Source organism: Corylus avellana, chromosome ca3, assembly GCF_901000735.1.
Source record: "Corylus avellana chromosome ca3, CavTom2PMs-1.0".
Lineage (NCBI taxonomy): Eukaryota > Viridiplantae > Streptophyta > Magnoliopsida > Fagales > Betulaceae > Corylus > Corylus avellana.
The window spans coordinates 33,638,867-33,656,437 of NC_081543.1; the positions used below are offsets into that span (position 1 = coordinate 33,638,867).

At 36.2% G+C, this 17,571-nt stretch overlaps 2 protein-coding genes across 2 annotated transcripts; both read left to right on the forward strand.

Moving 5' to 3' along the window:
• The first annotated feature begins 11,128 nt into the window (after positions 1–11,128).
• LOC132176023 (uncharacterized) lies at positions 11,129–13,637 on the forward strand. The gene has a single exon (XM_059588130.1). The coding sequence runs from the start codon at positions 11,259–11,261 to the stop codon at positions 13,431–13,433; it is 2,175 nt and encodes a 724-aa protein (XP_059444113.1). The 5' UTR covers positions 11,129–11,258; the 3' UTR covers positions 13,434–13,637.
• A 2,899-nt stretch (positions 13,638–16,536) lies between these two features.
• Positions 16,537–17,571, forward strand: LOC132173284 (uncharacterized). The gene is made up of 2 exons (XM_059584736.1): positions 16,537–16,654; positions 16,947–17,571. Exons 1-2 carry the CDS (start codon positions 16,544–16,546, stop codon positions 17,505–17,507), a joined length of 672 nt encoding a protein of 223 aa, XP_059440719.1. The 5' UTR covers positions 16,537–16,543; the 3' UTR covers positions 17,508–17,571.

Sequence of the window (17,571 nt, forward strand, 5' to 3'; positions counted from 1 at the left end):
ATGCCAATAATTTTTTTGACGTGGTGAAATTTACCACATCAAAAAAAATTTTGACGTGGTGAGTAAAAAAAAATTTTACGTGATAAATTTCACCACGTCAAAATTTTTTTTTTTTCACGTGGCATTTTCACCACATCAATAATTTTTGATGTGGAAAAACTGGAACATCAATTTTTTTTTTTTTTTTTTGACGTTCCAGTTTCTGACACGTCAGAAATTACTGACGTGTTAACATTAACATGTCAAAAACTTGAATTTTTTTACACCTGCCCTTTTAACCGTTGAGACACGTAAAAAATGACACGTCAGAAAGGGTTTTCTGACGTGTCAGTACCATTGACACGTCAGAAATGGGTGGTCAAAAAAAAAAAAGAAGATTTTTGTAGTGTTCGTGAATTAATTAATTAATAAGTTAATTTGTTAAAACTAAACTACTAGCTAGTAATGAACCTGCCATACTTATTTTTAAGTGCATCATTTCCACTTCTGTCACCACAAACTCTTTCACCTCGTCTTATTTATAGGCCTCATTATGAAAGTTCGTCTAGCAACACATCATTTGCTTCAAAGACATAAAAGTACGACATAGTATTTCTACAATAGATTTGGTTGAAAGACATGGCGACATCCAATGCATTGGTTATTTGCCTTGCCGCTCTCTTGGTTTGCTCAGTTGTGTTTGTTCAATGTAAAGTTATTGGATATGGGCCTATTAGAGGCGGCGTGGGAAACCCTTGTAAGGGTCATCCGAGCTGCCTGCCTCCACCGGCCAACCCTTACGGAAGGGGTTGTCAAAAAGGCCAGAGGTGCAGGAGTTCACCACCACCATCCATGACGGCGCGCACTTGAAAATGAAGAATACTTTGATGATCATTATGTTGATGATGCTTTGATATTCATTTTCATGAAATAAATTGGAGAAAGTTTTTCCATTATTATATATCTTTTTACAATTTTCTCATGTGTAAGTCACTACAAAAATTGCATTTTTTTTTACCAATCATTTCTGAAGTGTCAGTGCCATTGACACGTTAGAAAACTCTTCTAACATGTGTTTTTTGATGTGTCTCAACGGTTAAAATGGCAGGTGTCAAAAAATCCAAGTTTTTGATGTGGCATTTTCACCACATCAAAAATTTTTGACATGTCACACCGTTTGATACGTCAAAAAAAAAATATTTTTTTAAAATTTATATATTTTCTGAATTATTCGGGTTTATACCTAGATTTGCGTATTAACCTGATATACATTCAATATATATATCCAATATATCCAATACATTCAATCCAATACATCCAATATCCAACATCAATATCCAATATCCAATACATTCAATCCAATATCTACATTTACATTATTCAATTCAATCCAATTTTTACATTTACATCCAATTAATCCAACAACATCTCCAATACATCCAACATCTCCAAGACATCAAATACATCAAACATATCTAATATATTAAACATATCCAACCCCATTTCAAACATATCCAATACATCAAACATATCCAACCCCATTTCAAACATATCCAACACATCCAACCCAATACACATATAAAATTCCAATTCAATTTGCATATACATCCAATACATATGAAATTCCAACACAAATTAATTAAACAAAATTCCAACACATATACTACGTTCCAACACAACATAAAACAAAACAAATATATACATCGAAAATACGTTCCAACGCTACAAATATCTACATCGAAAATACATTCTAACACAACAAAAAACAAATATACAATCCAATTATTTCTGTTCCAACTACTCTCAACAAACATATAGCAAACTATATGTTTGTTATACATAGTAACAAAATATATATATACAAACAAATACATCAACAAATAGTAACAAAATATATATACACAAATAGCGATGAGAAACCACATGCTCAGTCCAAGTCTAGCCCAATGATAGTCATCCCCCAACGCCTAGCCCGCATTACCTGCAAATGAGTTGTGAACTAATGATCATCAATAAAAAAAAATCTAAAATACAGATATACAATGATGCAAATATACGTTAGTCCTAAAATGAACCACAGGAACAATGCGTTGCTAATTGAGAATTTTGTGGGGACACAATTCTAACAGTTAAAGTGATCGATGCGGGCTATAGTCATGTTAACCGAAGAATTACAAAAACAACACAAATATAGCATTACCTCTATCGGGCGCGAATCCAAATGTCGATGCGAGCATTGCCTCAAGTTGGCGGAAATAGGCCTCAAAGATGGCATCTTTCTCTGCTATCTGCGCTTTTTGTTCTTCAATCTTTTTGTCCATCGCATCTATCGCACGTTTTTGTTCTATCCGCTCATCTTCAAGTTCTCTAATTCTATCCGTCATCTGTGAGAATGAGGAGTTTCAAGGATTCTGAGACCGTGCCTGGGACGGTGTATAGTACGAATGTATGCTGCCCCGCATCAGTAGAACATTCGAACCCACTTGTCGAACCCTGCCATCATACTCAGGCTTATTTCCGTGCGCCTGAGCATACGCGTCATTCGGTGTCCACCGTACCGTCCCTTCAGTCACGCTCGACGTCAATGCCGGGTCAGTGGGTATCAATTCCTTCATCCTCTCCTATACGTTAAATAGCAAGTTAGTATCTCATATAAAGAAGGTTAATTATAAATAATTTATAAAAATATATATCGGTAAGTACTTACACATCTCTTCTTAATCACTTCATTTGGATAGCCACCACCCAAATGCACCCGATCCCCCCCTCCGTGTTTTTTTTTTTTTTTTGGCCTTTGAGGGGTGGCCAGACCACCCCCATGGCCAAGGGGGTGGTCCGGCCACCCCCAGACCGGCTAGGGGTTGGCTTAGCCACCCCTGATTTCGTTTTTTTATTTTTTTTATTAATATTATGCTCAAAACGACGTCGTTTTGGGTTGGGTGGTGATGTAGTTTTGAAGCCCAAAATGACGTCATTTTGGGCTGTGTAGGTGTTGTAGTTTTAGAGTCCAAAACGACGTAGTTTCGGTTGAGAGTAAAATGGGTATAAAAAGTTAAAAGGGTCCAAAGTGAGAGAAAACCAAAGTTCAGGGGGCCTAAGTGAGAGTTTTGAAAATTCAGGGGGGTATGTCAAAATGGTTGGAAGTTCAGGTGGGCTTTCTGAAGTTTTCCCATAAGTTTTTTATGACGTGTTTATTTAGACATGTCAAAATTTATTGACGTGGCAAACATGAGTTACTGTTTGCCACGTCAATAAAGGACATGTTTTTTGTAGTGAGTGCATGTGTGTTCATTCTCTGTATTGTCGTTTCCGTTTGGGTTTTGTCGTTGGCGAGCCCACCCCGTTTTATTTGTTTTCTCTCATTGTAACCCTTGTCCCATTATTGAATAGAAAAAAAAAAAAAAATGTGTGTTCTGAGTAGTACTCTAGTATACACATGGTTGCTTGACAAACAAGTGCATATATAAATTTCTTGTATCACAAAATGGTAAGTAATTAGTGACGAAGCCTTTGGGGCAAAAAGCCATGGTCCTGTTGTACTGATGAAACAACACATGCGTGCTTTATGTCTTAAGAGGGCTTAGAGCGTATTTGAGATTGCGTTAGATAGCTTAAAAAATACTTTTAGAATCTAAAAAGTTGTGCCAAACAGCTAACATATTTAGAGCCTGTTTGAGATTGCGTTTGAGAAATATAGCTTTTAAGTCAAAAAGAGCTTTTGGGCAAAAGCTTCATTTTTAAGTTTTTGCCAAAAGTGCGTTTTGATCATTTTTTGGCTTTTTGAACCCTTAAAAGTGTTTTTAATTTTTTTACCAAACGAATACTTTTTTTTTTTCAAACGGATTTTTTGAGTGTTAAAAGCACTTTTAGGCTTATCAAACGCAATGTCAAATGTGACTTTTTGAGAGTTTTTTTTTTTTTTTTGACATGTCCACACAAGAGGGGGGTGAGAGATTCGAACTAGTGACATCTGCTTCATTAGGCGTGGTCGGATTTTTTGAGTGTTAAAAGCACTTTTAGTAAAAAATTCTAAAAGTACTTCTTTGATTTTTTTTTTATTATAAAAATTATCAAAACGCACTTTTCGTAAAAGTTTAAAAATGAAGCTTTTAAGTTAAAAAACAATTTTTTACTTAAAAGCTTTATTTTTTAAACACAAGCCTAAACATACTCTTAGCCCAAGAGATCACTTAGCTTATTAATTTCTCTTAATTTTTTCACTATTTATAAATCACCATATCTGTTTGTAAATTATTTTGTAATAAAAGTTTTAGAATGTAGCATTACTCAAGTTGTAGTGCCCAATCATTTACCCTAAATAAATTGTCAAGTCATATGTTTTACTCAATTATTTCATTAATTATGGGCTGCCACGTCAAAAAAAAAAAAAAAAAAAAAACCCCTACAACTTATTTACAACTTTTTGGCAATATGCTATATGTATAAGTATCAACATATGATTGAAGGGTGTAAAAAACATTTGTAATTGACGTGGCTTCAATCACAAATTAACATCGTTTAACAAATTGTAAAAAAGTTATTTTTGTTGGATAACTACAAATCGACAAGTTTTATTTGTTAATTTTTAACTTTTTTTAAATACCTTTTCATTGTTAAGTGATGATTGTACTCTATCTCTTTAACCAAACAAAATAGACATGCAAAATTTTAATATTTTGGGTGCGTTTGTTAAACGATTTTGATTCGATACTATTCATCTCACTTTTTCATTTTTCTAATTACATTCTCTTACATTTTACATCACATCAATCATTTTTTATTATTATTCAAATAAAAAAATTACTACGAAACAAAATCTTTTTATTTTTTCATACTAAAAATTTTTACTTTTTTTTTTTGTATCAATTAATTTTTCTACAGTATCTGCAGTATGCGACTGTATTCCTCCTTTTATATCACACTTCCCATAGTATAATGGTTCTCTAGGAATTTATTTAAACCCAACTTTTACTCTTAGATTGATTGTACAGAATTGATGGTTTATTTGATGTTCATGACTCTACAGGATTTGTAGAAGAAGGAAGGAGAAATATCTGGACTGCAGCTTGGTGGCTTAGAAGCATTAAGAATATGGTGGTGTTTCCCTTCATCTTTGTCAAACTTTTTTAGGGGATTGGTGGAGCACGTGAAATATATTCATGTGATTGTTCTGTATTTGGTTAGATCACTTCAGAAGTGTAGGAGGGAACTGCATGTAATTTTTATCTTCAAGAGATTCTTGGTTAGCAAAATCATCTTATGTTGCTGTATCTTGATGTTCAGTGCTATATCACATCCATGTCTAATATATCCATGGTCAGTTATCGTTAGTAGAAGAATGCATTTCAAGGGACTGAAGGCAAAGCTGAATCTGTTTCATCAAATTCAGTCTATTAAACTAATATATAATGTGTCCAAAAATGACGTGCATTGGTAATGTTATGCTGAAATGAAATATTTTAAAACTCTACCATTTGCAGCTTCAAAGAACATAAAGCAACCCAAGAGAGCACAAAGGCAGATAATTAGCAATGCTTTGGGGGTTGCATCATATCCTTTGAAGCTAGCTAGCAAATGTACGTGGGGAAGACCTTACGGACAAGGAGGCATTTATATATAAAATAAAATCAAGTATGGAGATTGGGAAGTTCCACTTTCATATATTTATTTTAGGAAATTAAGATGTGATGCAGGGGAAAGCGGGTGGAACTTACCTCCTACGAGCTTCAATAATGAGGATGGGAATTTGAGGGCGAATTATCTCCAACGTGGGAAGGATGATGTATTTATGTGGACTAAAAAGCTAAGGATTCCATAAAGAAGAGCGATGATTAGGGAGAAACTTGCACTTGATGAGTTTTACTAAAAAGACTATATCTATAATTTCAGACATTGGATTGGAGCAATATTTGCGGCGTTGGAAAGCTAACGTAAAGATTTACAAAGTCATGTTTCACGAGAGTTTGTTAATTCCAATATTTACTAGGTCAAAAGGACATCCGTTTGCAACCTGTTCGCAAGCCGTTCAAGCGGTTATGTTATGTTTCAGTTTTTAGTTGTTTTACGTACTTTAAATTCAGGTATTTGGGTGGCCATTCGAACGGGAGTATGTCCTGTCCTAACGGGCATCGTAGACTTGTTAAAACCGACTTTATTTCGTATTATTATTAGGTTTAGGATTTGAGGGCTTATAAATACATGCTTATAGCCTATAAATACATGTCTATTTAGATGGTTTGACGGAAGAAAATAGACTGAAATGTATTTTGGTCTCCCTGTTCGAAGTGCATTGTTTACTTTTGGGTTAAAAACCCCTTGGCAAAATCTGGTCCATCCAAACAAATTACAGCAGATATGCAGTAGTTTGCACTACCGTATAGAAGCTAAGTCCATTTTTAACATGCAAATTACAATTTTATATTTTTAACATACAATAATCAACAAACTTGGTCAATATATATATATATATTTTAGAGTTGTATTATTTTTCTTACTCATTTTATATTGGCTAACATGACGTGTTTTAATTTTTTTTTTTTTTTTTTTTTTTAAAGCACCTAAAGCTACTTAAAATATATTGAAATGGGTATGAAAAAAGTGGCTTTACTATTTTCTTTGTAAGTATTTATCACAGTAATCTTTTCTTGTTTGTCTAGAATCAAATCTTTTTCTTTATGAGTATTTATCATAGTAATCGTTTGTCTATATTCAAATCCCTAAGATTTGTGTTCTGTCCGACATTAAGGATGTATCACAATTATCTGTAAGATTCTTGAGACAGACCATTTCCTTAATTGCATAGAATTCAAGTCATTTTCACTGCACTAAAAGAACTGGAAATTAATGCTTGTTTTGTCAGTTGCTTTTTTCTGGTCTGTCTTGTTTGGTCAAGTTTGGGTATTAATTGTTGTCCAGCCCATCTTCTTGGAGCATCTCATTTTCTACCTCCCCTTGAAGCCTCTTCAACTCTTGACCCCCACTCATTAACCAAACGGGGCCTTCGCTTGCATATTAACAAACTAAAACCTCATTTTCTAGGCTGTTCCAAGCAAAATGACCACAACTATTTTATGATCAATATATAACGATATATATAATATCACGTCATTCAAAATTTTTAAGGAAAAATTTTACTTTAAATTTTTGAACTATCACGTGTTTTGAGAAGACCTCTCAAATTTGAAAGACTCTTGATTTTACTTCATGAACTTTCAATTTGATGCATAGTATTCACTCTGTCAGTTTTTAAACGTTAAAAATGATAAAATAACCATTATGCCCTTGACCTTTTTATAAATTCTAAATTTAACCTTAATTTTAAATTAAAAATTTTAAAAAATAAATTTATTATAAAAATAAAGGGTCACAAGGTATTTTTAGGGTTTAACGGAAAAAATTGACAGAGGGATGTAAATTAAATCAAATTGAAAGTTCGATGAGTAAAATTAAAATTTTTAAAATTTAAGAATTTTTTCAAAACACGTGATAATTCATAAATCTTTTATAAAGTTTTCCCAATTTGTAAATAACATAACAACGTATACATCACGTGCGTGCTTCATTATTTGAGTTGGCTGGCATTAGCGACCATAATTTGGGCTTAATCCAGCACATGTCAATTTGGACCATATTGGATGTGTATGTGAGCTTATAGTCCATCTGTCCGTGCACACAAGCTTAAGCCATCTCCTCCAAGTAATTGATCAAGACATTTAATATTAAAAATAATATATATATCCAAGTTAGGGAAGCAACCATGGACCACCCAAACTTGTGCCACATGCAAGGGGGGGTGATTTCCCACCTTACATATAATATCATCTCTAATCCTTAAAAAAAAAAAAAAAACCGATTTTTTTATATATATATATATATGTTACTTTTTAAAAGAAATAATTAAGTAATTAAACAAAAAAGAAAGAAAAAGAAATAATTGTGTTGTCTTCTTGTGGTGTAAATGTTGGGTCAAACTCAAACCCCTTCTTTGAAGAAACCTTGACCCCACTTATTATTTTGCTTATCATTTCACTTTAAAGTTGGGGTCTTCGCTTCTTTATTGTGTAGCTGTACTAGTTTGGCCCCCACTATGAATTATTATTTAAGTACAGCTGTGCAGGTGGAGCAATTATTTAGTGAAACAGATCCTCATATTCCACGCTGAAATTAACCAATATATGCTTGCCTCGTTGGACTCAAATGCCGATTTCCCCATTTTTAGTACCTGCGCTAGCCTGACGTGGCAAGTACCTATTTGGCAGTAGCTAAAACCAGTGTTGTGATCGTTTGTAGCAGATTATAGCCGCCATGCTTTTTCCTTCTCTCACGCGCGGTTCTCTATGTTATGCGTGGGAAGCATTACACAGGCTACATCGCGCAGGCTACATAATACCGACTCGCTTTTCCATGCGCGTGCCAATGTCATAAGCATGAAATTCTCACATTATTTAACTTTATATATATATATATATATATATTTTAAAAAGTTATATACAATTTTTATCCGTGTAATAAGCAAAAACTTATCTCAATTAGTAAATAAATGTATCATTAGCATTGAGTTGGAAATTTAGGAGTTACATGATGGAAAAGATTTGGTTAACTCGGTTGTAAATATAACTAGATTTAGATTATTCATTAAAAAAAACTAATTTTAGATTTTAGATTTTCAAATATAATTGATGAAAAAGTAGTATAAAGTTAGGAAGCAAATAATTAAAAGTGAATGACAAGTAATATGAGCAATGTTACTCATTATACGCTAAGTGGCATGATCTATCTCAAGTAAATTTTGTTTTGATTTTTCTTTAAAGTGACTTATTAGTGAAACCATTTAAAACACATTTATAAAATATGACTCACAAAAAATCTTGGGCTATGTTTGGTAAATGAGTGAACTTAGGAAGTGAACCGATACTGTAGCAGATTTGGTTAATGTGAGATAACAAAGTAAGAATACTTTGTATAAAAAAATGAAAAATTTTGTTTTGTAGTGATTTTTTTTTATTTGAATAATAATCAAAAGTGATTGATGTGATGTAAAAAATAAGAATATTATGGTTGATTTTGAGAATAATTTTTTGAAATTTTAGGTCCGATCCGGCCCACTTCTTTGCCAAGCATAGCAGAAAGATTAAGATACTAACTCCTATTGAAATTTATTTATTTTTTATAAATTTTTAAGAATATAAAATTTAATACCAAAATTTATTTTTAATTAATTTTCTCTATAACCAATAAATTTTATATGTAATTCATGAACTAAAAGAGAGAAGATTTTATACGTTGGTTAAGTCTAAAATTCACTTGAATATATATATATCTGGTGAAGTTGTGCATCCTTTATCAAGGCGCGTGAGTTTGATTAATCATCATTGATCCATGCAACATAGTATTTATGATCATCATAACCATCCCTCTTTCTCTCTCTCGGACTCCGTCACTCCGGTCACGTGCACCCTTGGATTCTTCTCTGTTTCACCTCGTCCCTATCGACCCCTCCCATGTGATCTGTCTAAAAGAAAGACCGTCATTTTCCAATATAATATCGAAACTGCCATTTGTCATTTAGCTACGAGAAAACGGCTACTTGTGTGTAAAGTGGGCTGGCTTGGGGCAAGGCCAGGCCACACGGATGGTTATTGTTATTCCCAAGACACACTCCCCCCCATCTTTATCTAATTTATGTTTTATTGTCTTTGTTTCTCTTCTACTTTTCTTCCTCTTGGCTCTTGTCTAATGATCTGGCCACGTTGTTCTCAAACATTTTTACAACATGCTACAAAAGTATACTAGAAATGCTATTTTCTAGTTTTTTTTTAATATTTTTTAAATCTTGGGAGAATGGTAAATGGCATTTTTCAAAGTATATACTAAATTTTATGCTTAAGTGAAAAAATGATACATGAGTGGGGGGGAAAAGAACAATGAGGAGGAATATATATCTACCTCTTGGATTTTGTTGGTTGAAAAGAAAAAGAGGCACAAAGTAGAGGGGGGTAACCTTAATGAGAAAAATAAAGGAGTAGAGCATATTAAAAGGAGATAAGACTAAAAGAAAGACATGGTGAGAAACCAATGGATTTGGAGTACTTTTTAATTGGTGCATGTCTTTTATAGTGTGATGCTTTTTCTTGCTATTCTAGTACTCTTTGTCAGATGTTCCTCTAGAAGGGTTGTAATGACATGGGGTTTTTTCATATTTTCTAATCTTGATAGTGGGGAGCAAGAGTCATTTGGAGTTTGAAATGAATCTCAAATAAGAAACTTCGACAAAAGTTGTTTTTAGTACATAATCCATAAGCTTTGTAGAAATTAACTCAAATTAGCTTTGAGAAAAATCAAGCAATATTGAAAAATAGATTCGCATGTCGGGTTCAGGTTGTGAGGCATGTTTTAAGAGCCATCAAAGTAAGCATAGTAACATTATTGCACCTCAATAATCTCTCTCTTAGCATAATACTTTTGCGACTCGAACCCATGAACCAGACTTTGATACCATTTGTTAGATTGAGCATTTGATTATCTCATCTAAAAATAAATTGATGTTCGGTAAGGAAAGCCAAAGTCTTTTATGACATTCAAAATCGCACTCGACAAGACATATTGTAAGAGCCGTTCAAGTGAGTAGAGTGATATTGTTGCACCTCAATAGTCTTAAATATCACATGTTATGGTCAGATTTTGTCGATACATGAATATACACCTCGATTATAATCTATAAATTTGGAATTGAGTTCGTTGTTCCTAAACAAACACAAGCCACATGATACTCATATCATTAAATGTGATTGCTGCCATGTTTTGAATTGGACATTTGATCCACCAATTTGGATAGGGTCAAGAGGAAGAGGAAAATTTGTATAGACCCCAAGAAATGTCACATGGTTTATGAGAGCGTGGTTGATTGGGGCACACGCCAAACTGGATGGAAAAAGACGTTAACAGAAAGCGAAGCGTAGGCCCTTTTTTTTGTAAAACATTTTATGCTTTACCTTTTCCACACTCACTGAAAACCTCGTGCAAAATCTGTGAGCAGTGAGCTGTCCCGCCTAGATTAGCAACAAGTGTCGTGAGGAATTTTGTAAATAGAGCAAGGGCATTGTTGTCATGTTCAATAATTAAGTACTAGCACAGTCTGTCAGTTACGCTTTGCTAAAGACAACCACCATTTCGTCACCCTCCATTAAACCCTTCTCTCTTTCTCTTTCTCTCTGTAGCATATCCTTCTTCACCTTCAATGGCCAAAACAGAGTGAAAAACCAAAAAAAAAAGAGAGAAAAATGGAATCAGAGAAGCCCCATCGCAGCACGGGCAATAATAGCAGTAGCAGCAGCACCAGCGAGTTGTTCATCTGCTTCACGTCGCGACTCTCAGCGTCTTCCTCCATGAAGCTCTCGTCCAAATCGATTCTCAGCCCAGGCCGCAGCAGAGAACCATCCCAGCTCTCTCTCTCGGCCTCTCTAAGCCGAAGGCTGAGAAGCAATGGCAGCATGAAGGGTGGGCAGGCCTCGCCAATGTTCCCAACAGGGGGGAAGAAACGAGGGTGTGCTTTCGAAAACCCAGAGCCCTCGTCTCCCAAAGTTACCTGTATTGGGCAGGTGAGGGTGAAGACGAAGAAGCAGGGGAAAAAGATAAGAACGAGATCGAAGAGAAGAGGCGGCGAGGCGAGCTTTCGGAGAGCGGAGCAGCAGAATATGAGCGTTGTCACGCATCAAGACCTTAATATGAACATTCAGAACAATCCGAATGGTCAGGAGCATCGGAACCAAAGGTGGGTGCATCTGCCAATAACAATTTGCGAGGCTCTGAGGGCATTCGGCGCCGAGTTCAATTGCTTTCTTCCGTGCCGGTCTTCGTGTATGACAGGGGAGAGGGAAAAGGAAGAGAAAGCCGCCGCAAGATCGGACGGTGGTGAGAATGGGAACGGGAACGGGAGCTCTTGTGGGGCTGCGTTTGCGAGGTGGCTGGTGGCAATGCAAGAAAGCGAAGGGAAGGGGAGGGAGATGGAGTTGGTGGTGGGAGAGGAAGATCAGAGGGTGACGGAGAGGAGTCACAGTCTGAGGAGGATGGAGATTTTTGATGAGGGGAATGAGATTAAGGAAGAGAGGAATGAGGATTTGGAGGAAGAGGAAACGAGGGTGAGTCTTTGTATTCCGCCCAAGAATGCTTTGTTGCTCATGAGGTGTAGATCTGACCCAGTGAAAATGGCGGCCCTGGCGAATCGGTTTTGGGAGTCTCCGGTTCATAATGTTGAGGACGAGGATGATGATCAGGATGAAGATGAAGATGAAGATCAGAGAGATGAGAAAGAAGAACAAGCGAACGTGGAAGTGGGTGAAGAAAGGCAAAGAGAACTTGGGGTCGAAACAGAGGATGAGATTTGTGGAAGTGATGGTGAAGAGCATGGACACCCAGAAGTAGAAGCAAACTTGGTTATGGAGGAACAAGATGAGGATGTGGAAGAAAACCCAGAACAAAGCCCAGAGGTCACCGATGAGCTACAAGAACACCTAGTAGAGCAAGAAGAAGACGAAGAAGAAGAGATGAACCCTGAAGTACCAGCAGAAGAAACTCCGTTGAGCTGTTCTTCACCTGAAGCTCTTGTAGATCCAGAGAACTCAGAGATGGAACAAAGCATACCCAAACTGGTTCAAGAGAATGAGCATATCCTAGAAGATAAACCTGAAGCACAATATAATGAAGAACAAGAAGCAGAAGATTTCAAAGAAGCAAGGTTTTCCTCTTCTTCCTTAGTATCCGTACAGTCAGAGCAAGAAACAGAAGGAGAAGAAGAAGAAGACGAAGAAGAAGAAGCAAATAGTGGAGCTTTAGGTGAAGAAGCGGAGGAGAAAGAGACACCAGAGAGGCCTCGGGAAGACGAAGAGACAGCGACCCATCAAATATCCGAACCCGAATACCCAAAATACAACGAATGGGATCCGGGCTTAGAGCCAAAGATCCGAAAAAGTGAAGTAAAGCCAGAGAGAGACAGCTCGGTCTTGCCGGATTGCTTGCTTCTGATGATGTGCGAGCCGAAGCTATCCATGGAGGTCTCCCGGGAGACCTGGGTCTGCAGTACGGACTTCATCCGATGCCTCCCAGAGAGACCGGTCAGCAAAACCAACGGAGGAGATGAGGTCAAGAAAAGAGTGAGCACAGAGGACTCAAATCCTACTCAACCGGCGCACCAGTTCCTGCAGCCGCCGAGGTCTTCGTGTTCGTTCCCGCTGGCGGCGGCGGCGAATGCGGGAGCCGGCGCGTCGATGGCGAGCATGATAGAGCAGAAGCTGGTCGGGGCCAAGGGGTGCGAGCCGTTCGTACTGACGCGGTGCAAGTCGGAGCCGATGAGGTCGGCGTCTAAGCTCGCGCCGGAGAATTGTTTCTGGAAGAATCGGAAGCTGGAGCCGCACCGCCCGGGTACCCTCGGAATGGGCGCGGCTGGGGTTGGGTTCTGAGCCGCCGAGGTAATAATGGGAATCTAGTAAAAAAGCAAAAAAGTGGGGGGCAAATCTTTGTTTTTACTGTAGGTTGATAGGCTGCTTTTACTGCTCACTTCCATGTTTGTAAATCTTTGGTTAATGATTTCGGAGCAATTATTTTTTTCTTCTTTAATCATTTCCTCATTTGGTTAATAATTACACAATGCAAGTGTAAATCTATATGTGTGAGAATTTTGGTGGGTAAAATGATGATTGAATAGAGTGGAGGTTGGCGGGTAATGATAAATACTCAATTTTCATCACGCTTGTGGTTTTTCTGGCTGATGTGACGGTACCTATTAATTTTTTAAAAAAATTAAACCAATAAACATTAGTACATTAATTGAGTAAAATGTTAGCGAAAATGAGAATTAAGTATTTAGAATTAGTCGGGAGTTAGAAGGGTGTTACACTAGTAAGACAGTTGAGATAGAGTGGGTGGGATTTGATTAAAGAGTGGGTTTTTTGTGTTGTTAATGTGGTATATGGTCTTTGGATATTTATGGTGTTTGAAATAATGTAGGCAATTAATGTGTCTCTGAAATAATTTAAGGTAGGTATGTGGTCTATTTCAGCGACCTTCTTTAGAAGAGGGGCTAGTCTTTGCTGGTCTTTATCTTTTCCTTATGAATTGAAGTTTTGCATGGTCATCTATGTGAATTCAATCAACATTTTAAGTAACATTCATATATTCCTTTGTTGACCCGGATGAAATGGAATTGGATCCTATTTATTATTATTATTATTATTATTATTATTATTATAGAGTAATGCCACATGCTATACTCTCCACCCTTTAACTTCAGTTTGTAATTTTGACATAAACTATCAACATGTCACATCAGCACTAATAATAATAAGAGGGTAAAGTTTTCTTTCAAATTGGGTTAGAGAAATTTATTTCAACTTACTCTATAAAAGTGACGTGTTTTTGTTTTTTTTTGAATAACATGTTAGATGCACATAAATTTTTAATAAAATTTATTTCAACTTTGTCTCTATTATTAAAAAAGCATGTGTATTTTACATATTCAAAAGACACATGTGACTTTTATATACTAGGTTGAAAGAAATTTCCTCGACCCGATTTGGGGGAAAACATAAAAAAGAATGAAAGAAATAAATAAATTGTAGATGAGTTAACCAAAGGGCAAGAAACCAAGTAAAAGGTTAACAGCCGAAAAAGAAAAAATATGCCAAAAGAGGTGCCGAGGTGGGAGCAGAAAGATGAGTTGCTGAGTTTCAAAGCCCCTTCTCCATAATACCCTGCACTAGTCAATTTCCAAGGCATGCAGCAGAACTTAGTGGAGTTTCCAGTGCTTTTCCTTTACCAGTACTCACTTTGTATGTTTTCTTTTGGAAGTGTGAACAAAGGGACAAAGTTAAATGGTGAAAACCAAAAAGGGGAAAAAAGCAAGTGTGGATCATGCTAGATACTACATTTGCCTCCACACCATTCGTATTTTGTTTGTACAGGGGTTTCTTTGGCAGCTTCTTTACATGGTTGCAGTTTCAGCATCAGAAACTACCCCTCCTAATTCACTTGGACTTTGCAGGTTGATCATCACACTTAAAAAAAAAAAAAAAAAAAGAAAAAGAAAAAGAAAAAGAAAAAAAAGAACCGTATATCAACGTGTGAAATAAGTATGAAAAATAGCATTATTACACGTCAATAAATTTTTAGCTTCTAACACACCCCCTTGCTTGATTTAAAGTGATGTAATCCTACCCGAGAGTTAGTTAGAGTCAATAAGGAGTATTAATCTAAACGTTTAGGTTATCTTTACGAACGTACTCAATTTATCATTTTATATGTTTTGTTACTAGTGGGTTTAAGTATGGAAATAGACTTTCTCCCGTTTATTTGAACTAGGAAAGATTCATTTAGTTATATTTGAAGGGCATTTTCGTCTTTTTACTTTTTGAGGAACAAAAATACATCTCCAATATAACTAACTAGATATTCTCCAATTTATATGAACTGGAGATTTTAATTTTTTTTTTTTTTTTTATGCGAGACTCTTTTCTTCTAGAGCTCTTTAAAAACCTTCCATTTCAAAATACTCCCATACTATATATATATATATACACACACACTGGAGATCGCAAATTTTTTTTTTTTGGGAAAGGGATTCTTTCTTTAAATACAAAGCCTAGTCATGAGTTGGAGATGGCATGAACTTACCCTTGAAGGCTTGAAGCATTAGATTCTTATTCAAAAGAAATAGACTTCGAGTCAATCAAATAGCCTATCAACCACCAAAACTAACATGGAAGTTCAAAAGTGATTTCTATTCCCAAACTTTATGCCATACAATGACTCTTGTTCCAAGGTAAGAACTAAGAAGGCAATATTGTTCAACTATAAATTTATGTCTTATAATCGTTGGGTGCTCTTTTAGAGCACATAAAGAATCATTGACAAAGTTGTTTACTGGGGATTTTGTATCAACATGATCTGAATATTATAATCTTTTGGCTCAACATCTTAGCAATTTTATCTCATGGAATAATCCTTAAAGAAACACCTAGATGCTAAAACGACACTGTTTGATGTACACCTTTTGTTTGCATTATGTTGGCAACTATTTTTGTTAGGGCTTAGACAAGACAGTGGCTTTAATTAATTAATTTTCACTCTTATGACCCTACATAATGTGAATTTTGTCACATGTTAATACTCTAATCTAATAAAAACTCTTATAAAGTACTCTTAAGGAATACACACCTCAAGGTTTCTCACTGTACTACACATGGGGAGTCTAATTTACACAAAATAGAGACATGGTTACCAGCTAGTTGCATGTGAAGAGGGAGAGTATGTGGGCTTTGCAAGTTGTCTTCTCTTGGACATATTTATCTGCACCATTCTATTTCAAGACAAAATGCTAACCAAATCCACTATGGAACATTCTAGCTCACATTCTTGTCCAGAATATTAATGTCTTGTGAATCTTGATTAAATACTCAAGGCAATTTATCATCTATTTTACCCGAGAGAGAGAGAGAGAGAGAGAGAGAGAGAGAGAATGGCTTGGAAGGAGGAATACTTAGATGTAATCTTGGTGCCATGTGGGTTATTGATCATGTTTGGCTACCATCTCTTCCTTCTCTACAGATGCCTAAAACTTCCTGAGACCACAGTCATTGGCTATGAGAACCACTACAGAAAAGCTTGGATTGAGAGAATTTTGCAGGTCAGAAAAACTCCTCTCTTCACTAGATATGGTATACCTTAACATGATTTAGCTTTCTCTTGCTTTGGAGCGTCTTTTCGCATGTCACAATTGTTGTTGTGTAGATAGTTTTGTTTATTAAACATTGCCGCTGCAAACTGTCCTTTATGGTGACCCCAGTTCTCTCAATAGGCTAAATCATTTATTTGACAGATTTCCAATAGTTTTAGGTTTTGTTTCACTGATTTTTGATTGTTTTTGGGCTTTTTGGTTGGGTTGCCTACCCTTTAACATCTTCAATGGGTATTTGCAGGTTGAAGTAAAGGAAAGAAGTCCTTATCTAACAATGATCTCCAGCACCATATCAGCGGCAACTTTCTTTGCTTCAACTTCTCTGGCTTTAAGCTCTGTAATTGGAGCCTGGGTTGGAAGCACTTCAAACAACATCTTGGAGGGTAGTCTCATATATGGGAGCAAAAGTCCATCCATCATTTCAGTCAAATATATTAGCATTCTGTTCTTCTTCTTAGTTGCTTATGCTTCTTTTCTCCAATGTATAAGGAGCTTAGTCCATGCCAATTTCCTAATCAGTATGCCAAACAGCGATATCCCAGCAAAGTATGTGCAAAAGGCAGTGATACAGGGAAGTGCTTTCTGGTCGGCCGGTTTACGGGCAATCTACTTCGCCGCCACTTTGCTGCTATGGATATTTGGTCCAATACCCATGTTTGTTTCTTCAGTGACTATGGTGGTGATCTTGCACATGCTTGATACAAATTCAACTCCGCTGCATCACTTCCGACCAACCAAGAGCCCTAACCTGTTGAGTAAGATTGGTGTCGACCCAATTAACTGCAATCAACAGGGTCATTGAGCACCATAGAACATCAAATGGGGATGAAAGCACAACTTCAGGTAGTCAACCACGACAACAATTT